Source organism: Sphaerodactylus townsendi, linkage group LG14, assembly GCF_021028975.2.
Source record: "Sphaerodactylus townsendi isolate TG3544 linkage group LG14, MPM_Stown_v2.3, whole genome shotgun sequence".
Lineage (NCBI taxonomy): Eukaryota > Metazoa > Chordata > Lepidosauria > Squamata > Sphaerodactylidae > Sphaerodactylus > Sphaerodactylus townsendi.
The window spans coordinates 20285927-20296328 of NC_059438.1; the positions used below are offsets into that span (position 1 = coordinate 20285927).

Below are 10402 nucleotides of genomic sequence, written 5' to 3' on the forward strand. Positions count from 1 at the left end.
AAAAATAGTAACTCTCCGCCTCCTTTGACACTGTTTAGCATAGGATCCTTGCTGACGTTTGCTAAAGCTTCTGGAATCTTTTGTGTGATTTGGGCCCAAGAACTATCTTGCTCGGAGGAGTCCTCTTTTGGTGTATTTTGCTTGCACAAAGCGGTCTGAGCAAGCCCTTGTGACTGGAGAGGGGCAATTTCAGCGGTGACATGCATCGCATCCTGTTCTGAGGACAAGTAGTTCTGCTTCATTGTTCAGTCTGAGAGGCTGAAGGATCTGGCTGCATCTAATTCAGGCAAAATGCTTTGAGCAGCTTCCTATGGAGGTTCTGGGCTCACAGGGAAATGTAATTAATTAATTAATCAAGGCACACCACCACCCCCTCAACACAGCCGGGAACTTCTGCTCAGTTGACTTTGTAACATTGTATTCCACCAAGGAAATTGCTGCTTCTGCTGTGATGGCTTGTTTCTTGTGGATGCTACACAGGCCATAGTGTTGCCTGGCGTACTTTGTTCTTTTCAGCCCTGTTTTTTCCCCCTTGATCTGCCTGTGTTCACTTTGTGTCTTCAGAAAAGTTCCCTCCTGTTCAATTAACTGTGTCACTTTATGAACATTGCAGGTTTAAAAATAACTGTCCAGATCGACATCGAATTAATTTGCAAAAAGATTCACCCCAAAAGGTGATGGAGGACACTCTGCCTACTGCAGGAAACGTAACAGTGAGTTAGTAAAACATATTTTTAAAAACCTTTGCCTCTTCGATATTTTGTAAATAGGCCTCTGCTTTTCCGCTTTTCAAACAGAGAGGGCCTAGTTATAGCAGCAGGTTGGCAAACGATTGAAGGAGGAAAACTGGGAAAGGAGAAGGAGCTGAGCCCTCCCTGTTCCCACAGCAGATGTTACTGCAGTTCCTTTCCACAGAGATTTCTTTGAAGCCAAGACATAAACACTGGAACTGATCCTGGCACAGAGCGAGAGAGAGAGAGCAGCAGCAGCATTTTGGGAAAGGGGATGCAATGAGATAAGCCACAGGAAAGGTTTCTTTCCCTCACCCGTGTTTGGCTGTTTAGATCAGACTTTCCCAAACTCTACATATGATTGTGGCAGATCCAGGTTGTGACCACTGCTAAAATTTGCAGAGGCTCAACAGTGGCACCCAGAGCACCTGGAACGCTAGATTGCATTACAAGGAGGCGTTCAGTTCCATTCCCCATTGAACCATCCTGGCAGTCTCACAGCGCAATCCGAGGGCGGGGGCAAATCTGCCTATGGAGGCAGCGTGAGGCTTTGCCCTGGGGCACTTACCCTGTGGTGAGCTAATCCACCAGAGGGCAGCCATCTCAGGGAGACATGGTGCAGAGCGCCATGTCAGCATTCCTTCACCTCCACTGGCATAGCAGCGGCATTCCAGGAGCGTGGCCGGGAACAGAGCTAATATTAGTCAGTTTCCACCTGGCCTTTGCCTGCTGGAATGCCGGCACTGCAGACTTGGGCTTACACCACCCTTTTGAGTGGCGCAAGCCCATAGAGCCCAATGGAGGGCTTTTTGGCAGCAGGGAGGCTTTTTGGGTTTTCCCTTCGTCTGTTTATATGCATTTCTACCATTTCAGATACTACCACTTTTTGTTGTGGATGCCACCCAGTACTTTGGCCACATAGTGGGTAAACCAAAGGATCCGTATTCGACTCTTGCAGAAGATCTGAAGGAGTATTATCAGAAAGCTAGCAATCATATCTCGGTTGACACAGTGGAGAAGCTGGCACTATATGGATTACAAGAAAATAATTCTTTCCACAGGTAGAATGCTTAGTTCAGCAATCGCCTATGTGCTTGTTGAAGTGTGTCCTAGTGCCCACTTGTTTCTTCATGTTGACATGTGATGTATTTTGGGGGAATTGACACCAAGCCAAAGGACTTTTCCATCACAATTTTTTGCCAGCCTCCCACACCAAGATTCCAGGAGGCATTTAAAAGTTCAGAGATAGAATCATAGGCCTAGGACAGTGACTGAGATATGAGGTAGACTGGCAGGGAAAGGGTGATTTACTTTTCAAAGAATCTAGAATATATTTAAAAGAAAAAACTGAGGTTATTATCAGTCAACAAGGAAGTGTGACATTTCAGGCCTTAAACTGTGTATGCGAAGGGAAAAGATCTTCAAAGGGTGTATTTGGTACATACAGGTACAGTTTTCTGCTGCAACTTAGATCTGTGCTTGACCCTGTCAAGCCTGCTGGAATACTGTAACACCTTTTTACACTTAGTTACTTAGACCTAAAATTTCATTCCTTTAATGCACACTCCTGGCAAAATAACCCTTCAGGCAATCCTTCTGTCTCACAACCTGTCAAAATTTTAACAGGCTCCTGCCGTCCCAGCCCACAGCTCCTATTAGCTTGTTTAGAGCTGCTCTCTTACTGGCTTCTGTTGGCTGGATTAATTTTTCCTGCTTTGCCTGTCATTTGCCTCTTCCTCAAAGCAAAGAGTTGCTCTTGGTTTCACTGGAGTGGAAAGTACTTCAGAAGATCTCCAACAGACATCAGTTTTGAGGCTGCAAGGAGAACTCATTCACAAAGTGTTGCCTCCACTGCAGAAGAACACTTGGGTCAGAACTTCCCCAAGTTTTTGATTGATCCTGCCTCCAACAGCAGATTTTTTTTATGGTGGTAACAGCCACTGCCATTTCCCATCATTCCAAACTTGACCACAGGCTCAACAAGTTGGCGGACATCTGACACCAGTCATTCTGCAAAGAAATTATCTAACAGTGAGTGAGTCTAGATTTTAGCAGATTGGAATCATTCTCTAGTACCCTGCTTTGTGTTCTCTTAAAGGGTCCAAGTATTGGAAGTGGCTGCAAAAGAAGAAAACTCTGTGTTTTACAGTGTTCATATCAAGTACATAGATGAAGGCAGATCAGGTCAATTCCAGAATTATCAGCTGCTACACTTGCCAGAGAAGTTTCAAGTCTTACCCCCTCAGGCTGTGGAATTTATTGTTTGTAGGGTTAAGCCCATTGATAATGAAACAGAATGGCACCCAAAGGTAACTTTGTCTATTTTTACTAAAGAATCACAAATCAACACTTTTTCCAGATGTCATGGCAAATTATCCTACTAGTAGAACATGTTTATTTAGTTAAGAATGTGTACCTTGTTTCTTCATAGTACAAAGCAACAAACAATGTTAAGAACATATTCAATCTATGGGGGTGGAAAGTGTCATCAAGTTGCAGTAGACTTATGGCAACCCTGAGCCTTCAAGACAAGAGATGAGCAAATGATTGGTTGTGCTTATTCTAAATCCATTGGTGCTTCTCTCTTCTTTCTTAGTCATTGTCTTTTGAATCCAAAAGCTGAAGGTGTCTGTGCTCAGTCTGGGAAGGATTTAGGGCTATTATCCATATCAAATTTCTGCATCTACTTAGAAAGGATTGCCTTCCACTCAGAATGCACTAAAAGACATCTGATTGATAAAAGCAGACTGAGGTCAGTGTAAGATAACCATTTCTTATCGGAATTTTTTTTTTAGGTTACCAGATACATTCATCAAAAGATCAGGGGGAAACCACATGAAGCAAAAATAGTACTTACCTTGGGAAACACTATTTGGGTGGATCCAATGGTATGTAATATTAATTATTACATTATTAAGTATTTTGTCTCCTTTTTGCATACATCCAAGAAGCCTGCCCCTCTTTCCATTAAAAATGGGATCTAACTATCTTATGGAACTAAAAGGAGGCTGTTTTGAACACAGCAAGGAATCCTTGGGTTAGTGGCATCCCCAGTATTGCAGGTTTGTATGTTAATCCTGGAACTATAAATCTGGACAAGCACTTCAGTCAGATACCAGTATTATGTTAACCTAATCTGTCTTCCTCATCAGAGCATCTGGAATCTAAGAGTTAGCAGTTAAGTTTAGAAATATTCACTATCAAGTTTGAAATTATTGTCTTATGTTTGATTAAAACAAATTACAGCATTCCAATATAGACAGTTATTTGGGGTTTTTAAAATGAGATTATTTTTCAGCCAGGTGACCTACAAAAATATGATATCATGGATACAGTCTAAAATTTCCATGCATAGAAGTATTATTTCCCTCCCTCTGTAGCCCAAAGTGCCCCCAAGTGCCCCCTCTGTAGCCCAAAGTGCCCCCAAAGTGTCCCCAAGTCCAGACAGCATAAAGGGGGGGGGGAGTTGGAGGGCATCTGTGTGATGGAGGTGTTGTCTACACACACATGCACGTACATGTACATAGATCTTTTTAGTGGGATCCAACTCAGTGTTTTTAGGAGAGCATCACTGGAGGTGTCAATGCATGTAATAAAATCAGTTAACATTTTCACCTGGAATTATTTACCAGCAAAGAGCATAAGAGTAATGCATTTTGTCTGTTCAGTATATCCACAAACAGAATTTTGTTGGTTTGTTTTTCTTTTCTTTTTTTAACCTAAGTAAGGTAGGTTGCCTGTTGACCCTGATTGGGGCTTTATCCTAGTCACCAGCCACACAAAGGAGATGCCCAGTTCCTGTGGTTCTCTGCTGTGATTGCTTACTCCTGTGACACTGCTGGCCTTCAGTCCCAGTGGTCATCTTGTTGTAATATCCCAAGATTTGCCTCTGGTGAGCAGTTAATGGGAGCAGTAGTAAAGGAGGTCGGATAAGGGGAGATCAGTATTATGGTCATGTCTAGGAAGGTGGAAGATATGAGCTGCAGAAAAGGGTGGTCTGGAGTAGTAGGATCTGCACATGAACGATGTTACAGAAAATGGTTATTTGATCTAAAATTCCAGGTTCGGGTCACCAGGCTCTCAGATCTGAAGACTTCTATCAATGAATACAATGTTCGCTCTGAGATTCTTTCTACTGGAATGGGAGTTGACAATCCAGAGCACACACAAGAACTCCAGAAGTTGTTTCGAAATGCTGCCGTAACCCCTGAGAAAAAGGACTTGCCTCCATTGTAAGGGAATACTCTACAATTGTGTCTGTTTAAATAATGGGACTTACGAGGAAACACCCTATAAATAAGTTTTAAGCTAAATAAATAGGCTGTATGTATGCTGCAGTTATCAGGTGACAGATCAGAGATTTTAAGGTGGTCATTACTCTAAGCCTGACATGTTTCTCTGAGTATGGTTGTGAAAATAAAATAGAAAAGGGAGAACAAAGGTTTTTTCCCCCCCTCTCCAGAATGCATCTTCTGAAATGTGGGACAAGTGAATTGCCCGTGCCTGCTGAGCAGAACGTGTCAGACCAGGTCAGGCCGAGTTTACAGAGCACCCAGGGAGACATCAAGTCCAATGAACCGATTGCAGAAGATGAAACCGCTACTGATGATGGTTGTTACAAATGATTCCTATGTGAAATGTATCACTTAGTTCACTTGCATTTTGTAGAAATAGGATTTCCAATGTTAGATCAAATTGTTAAATGTTCTGATGATATGTAGGAATTCTACAGAGCCAGTGGACAGATTCCATTAAGATTATGGTATATCCCAGTCCCAGGGGTCAGTGCAGTTACTTTCACATAGTATGAAACATTCCATTCCTGAAGGTTGTCTTCCTCCACATTGGGAGGAGTGACTGAAACCCATTCTAACAGTTTCTATCACATTTGCCAACCAACTCCTCACCTAGGCCTTAACCTCCCATGTGCTGTGGCACCTCCAGTAGGCATTCTCTGCTCTTTAGGAGCTCTTCCCATACCTACCGTGCTTATTACGTACTCTGTCTTATCTCATAGTGTGCCCAGATCCTCTCATCTCAGACGTGATGTGTATGATCTTTTATCCCAAACAAATGGGTCTTTGGATCAACAAAGAGAGATCAGGCTTGGACATCCACTGAGTCTCAATTTCCCTAGCCTTATTGGAGAACATTTGTAATATGCCCTGTGTGATAAACTTGTTTTGTCTTTAATTTAGATGAAACTGCACAAAATAAAAAAGCAGAAGAATCTCCACAGCTGCCTGACAAATGGTACTGAGTTAATATGTATGTAAAGTAGACCTATAGCCAGGGCTCAAAGTGGGCTATCCCTGGCTACCCAAAGCCCGTCTGAATAACGTTTGCTGCTTCTCATCTAGAAAATGTACAGATGAGTCTGTGGGATGAGAGAATTCTGAAGCTGCGAACAGCCGTCAGAAACACTTTCCTTGTGACCTGATCTGATACCCAGAGGGTGTCCTTAACACTCAACATCCCCACTTAATCTTTATTTATTTATTGGTTAGATTTATAGGCCGCCTCACCCCCGAAGGGCTCGAGGCGGCTCACAATACAGCTGTTCTCAATAACAGCCCATAAATATACAAATATAACTTAACCCCATTAAAACAATTCCAATAGCAGCAGTTACTTTAAAATGAATACATATTAAGAACAACAAGAGTTGTTAAAACAGGTGCCTGATCTAAAGGCCAGGAAGGGAAGGGAAAAGGCCAGGCCCAAGATGGAATCAAGGCCCAGCTAGAATGTTATGCTTGGTCAAGGTTGCTTAGAGTCATCCCTTTAATGAACTAGTACAGACTGTGAAGGTACTGATTGTTTTCAATGGCCCAGTTGCTTCTGGGGCATCAGTGGAAGCCCCTGAACTGTCGGGGCAGCCCTAGACATACTATCAGGTTTTTTTTTCAGCCCATCCTTCCTCCAATGAGCTTTGGGCAATCTACATAGAGCTTCACCCTCCAGAGGAAAACACCTCTGCTATGGGAAGGAATCCACAGGATCCATGGTTAGGATCCCTTAGTGCCTCCTTGCCCATCACAAGATGACTTTTAAACATTTCCATGATGTTTCCTCTTCGTCTACATCTAATGTTAACCTTCTTTTCCACATGGATGTCGAGTCCAACTGAGGTCAGCCAGGTGCTTCCCAGAATCTCAGAAGCAGGGCATGAGGGAGATGACTACCTCCTGATGGTTGCTGCACTGTCTGGTAGTCAGAGGTGTTCTGTTCTCACAATTATTTTTGACGTTAAGATACCTTTTTCTATTTTGTGATAGAATAGGAGCATCTATTGCTCATAAACTTACTGGATGTGTAAAGCTCACATGTAGACATTTTCATTTTAATAGATCTTTTGTGTAGTGGTTAAACGTGGCAGACTCTGGAGAACTGCATTTGATTCCACACTCCTCCACATGAAGCCTGCTGGGTGACCTTGGGCCAGTCACAGTTCTCTCAGAACTCTCTCAGCCCCACCTACCTCACAAGGTGTCTGCTGTGGGGAGGGGAAGGGAAGGCGATTGTAAGCTGCTTGGAGACTCCTTAAAGGCAGAGAAATGCATTGTATAAAAACTAACCCTTCTTCTGTCTGAAAATTGCAGCTTCTATCCAATAATAAAATGGTTTGACAAGGGGGACGTTGCTGTAATGAAGATAAAATTACGGAATGTTACTGAGTACACCTGCAAATTTTCCACACAGAGGATCATTTTTAGGTAGGTTGGAAACAGTTCTCCCTCTGAGGCAGGAGGACATGTTGTATCAGTGAATTCCACCCCTTTGCTTGGGGTGGCAAGAACTGAACTTCCTGTCCCCTTCAGTGGGAGTCATCCATCTTCAGTTCTTTTCCTGCCTCAAGTGTGTTAAGCTGCCTTTAAAGTAGGCTCTGGCAATTACTCTATTTGCTTTACTTTTATTTAAAACCTGTTCACAGTGCTTTTGCAGGCGACAAATTCTATTATGCTGACATGGAGCTGCAGGGGAACATCCTCAAAGAAAAATCTACATGCTTCCTTAAGAGTGATGAGCCCACGATCATCCTTGCAAAAGCGAAAGAGGAGCCGTGGTGCAACTTGCTAAAGCACAAAGTAAGTGTGCAAATTGAAGAGCTGCGTCCCATTCATAAGGCATTAGCTAAGTGCATTAAATCACCATTAAATGTTTCTGTTCACAGAACCCTCATGTGACATTTGATCTTGATTACTTGGAAGACTGTGAACAAAACATTCGCTTTCCTGTTGGTAAGCCATTAACTGGGTCTTCTGTATATATTTCCACTTCTTATCTACTAATAAAATGCCTGTTATCGAGCAATTTGGGAGGGGCCTGTATGTGGCAAGAGGGTGAGGAAGCGCCTCTCTGTGCATGCTGTGGGTGGTAGCCATTCACTTTGAAAGTAAAGTCAGGATCACCCTTGCAGGAGTAAATCTGCCCAAATGATCAGTGGGTTGGATCCTGCACATCTATTCTGGTAACAGAGGCCCTTTCTTCCAGCAGATGAATGCTTCCCCTGAGCCAAAATGGTTTTCTTGTGGAGGAAAGCAACTCTAACAGAATAGCTCTGTGGGGTCCAGCCTAGTGTGTACAGTCAGAAGCAATTTTTCATTTGGGTCCCAACTTTGTACTTCTTTACTTATAAGTCAGCATAAGCCATTAAAAACCAAGCCAGCCTATCTGTGTAGGCCACACCTGAGTCCTGCTGATTAGCCACTGGCTGGGCTGAAATGTTGCGGCTTTTATATCCATGTGCGTCTCAGTGTTCTTTGCTTAACCCGGCACAGGTCCGAAGAAGGGGTATCAGCATATAAAAGAAGAAAAACAGGAAGAGGATCAATCGTCAATAGACACTGACACAGAGAGTGATGATTCATCTTGTTAATTTAGATCCGTGCTGGCAAACCTTTGGCACTCCAGATGTTATGGACTACAATTCCCATAAGCCCCAATTGGCCATGCTGGCAGGGGCTGATGGGAATTGCTGGCAGGGGCTGATGGGAATTGTTGGCAGGGGCTGATGGGAATTGTAGACCATAACATCTGGAGCACCACTGATTTAGATTAAGGATTAGGGTTTAAGATTGTCCTTTATTGTTTACTCATTGAAGAACCCCATTAGATCTTTCAGGTTTGAGGAGTTTGGGTGCCATTTCCATAATAGTAGAATTTTACCTGCTATCCTTTGCATGCATACTTGGAAGTAAATACCATTGAACCCCATGAGACGTATGCCTAACTTAACACACACGGAATTGCTCTATTAAACATATTGACTGTGATTTTCAGAATGTGATGCTGTGCTGGCCTTCTGGTGTGATTTTTGGAGGCTGCAATCCTAAGCACTCTCACTTAGAAGACTTGAGGTAGTGCAGTGGGCATTGCAGGGGAAGGGGGTCATGTGCTCAGTGCTCCCCATGTAAAACTCCTTACAAGTTTTTTAAAAAGTTAACACATTGGCTATCCTTAGTCTGTTGGACTATCTGTTTCCAGTACTGGTTCATATAAGAATGGGTTTGACCCTTAAATGGCTAATAGTTTTGTGATGCTTAATGCATAAAAGTGTGAAATGGTGAAGCAAGTTTGTTTTTCAGAATCTAAAAAGGTTTTGAAAAGTTGAAGTGGCTAATCTTATTTAAGAATAATATTTTTGTTCAGTTTTGTTTTCAAGTTGAATATGTAATATATCAGCTATGTAACTCCAAATGTTTCCTTTTTCCTGATCCAACAAAGATAATAAAGCTATACATTGGCCTGAAACGTCTGGAGTATAAGTGGGTAGATAATATTAGGTTATTGCAGGCTTACTTTGTACACAGTGTTCTATTTTAGCAAATAAATAGGTTGCATTACAGAGACCTAAATTTATTCCACCCTCATGTAAAGCAAAAGTTGCTCAAATATTTTAAAGAACTATTATGTGCATCATGCCAAATACACATATGTACCTAAATATAACCAAGTCCCTTTGATAAATTTTATAAAAGGACTATCCTCAAGAGATTTAAATGAGTCGTGGATAAAATCTGCTGTTCTCCTTCAATGGGACTACAGTCATTCGGGCTGGTTAGGTCATCCAGCTTTGTAGGGCAGGCTGCACACATTTTTGAAAGGGCTCCTGAATGAAGGGGGCTGATCCTCTCCAGTCTGGACACCCTACTGTTCAGGACTGTTGCCACTGCCATAACTCCTAGAACTGAAAGGAAAGGAAACTGAGTTTTCACAGTGGTAGTTCCTTACTCACCGAAATGGATGAAGACAAGTCTTCTAAGAAGTCAGGAAGGTCTTCTCAGGCTTGGGGGAGAAAAAAAGAAAATGAAAAAAAATCCTCTCACCCAGAGGACTCCAGACTTGGGAGTGATCCCTTAAGGGGCTCTTCGGATTCAACAGGGAGAGGACTCCCGGTGAGTCACACAAGTGACCATAACTCCCTCAGGGCCCTAGTGAGTTGGCAATCTTCCCGCATTCCTGAACAAGTACCCAGGCTGATTCACCATTAAGGAAAAACCCTCCCACCCAGTAGCATCTGATTCTGGGAGTAATTATATGAAGAACAAACCTGGATTGGAAGAGGATAATTACAGCTGCAGAAGCAACAGCTCTCCAGGACCCCTTTGAGGACATGCAGGCTCCCAGCGTCCTGGGACAAGCTCCCGGGACATATAGCCATTGCAGAT

General features: G+C 42.8%; 1 protein-coding gene across 4 annotated transcripts in view; it reads left to right on the top strand.

Annotated features, from left to right (window-relative positions):
- Nucleotides 1-9017, top strand: part of TDRD12 (tudor domain containing 12) — a 32369-nt gene extending 23352 nt beyond the window's left edge. For 3 of the 4 annotated variants that reach the window (XM_048516142.1, XM_048516143.1, XM_048516145.1), the window contains 11 exons: nucleotides 614-713; nucleotides 1605-1792; nucleotides 2830-3040; nucleotides 3527-3619; nucleotides 4794-4963; nucleotides 5194-5342; nucleotides 5930-5984; nucleotides 7334-7447; nucleotides 7666-7819; nucleotides 7906-7972; nucleotides 8513-9017. In XM_048516142.1, the coding sequence (XP_048372099.1) occupies nucleotides 614-713; nucleotides 1605-1792; nucleotides 2830-3040; nucleotides 3527-3619; nucleotides 4794-4963; nucleotides 5194-5342; nucleotides 5930-5984; nucleotides 7334-7447; nucleotides 7666-7819; nucleotides 7906-7972; nucleotides 8513-8610 (1399 nt within the window). In that variant the 3' untranslated portion in view covers nucleotides 8611-9017. The remainder of the gene's footprint in view (nucleotides 1-613; nucleotides 714-1604; nucleotides 1793-2829; nucleotides 3041-3526; nucleotides 3620-4793; nucleotides 4964-5193; nucleotides 5343-5929; nucleotides 5985-7333; nucleotides 7448-7665; nucleotides 7820-7905; nucleotides 7973-8512) is intronic. The other variant, XM_048516144.1, reaches the window with a different exon arrangement.
- The last annotated feature ends 1385 nt before the right edge of the window (nucleotides 9018-10402 follow it).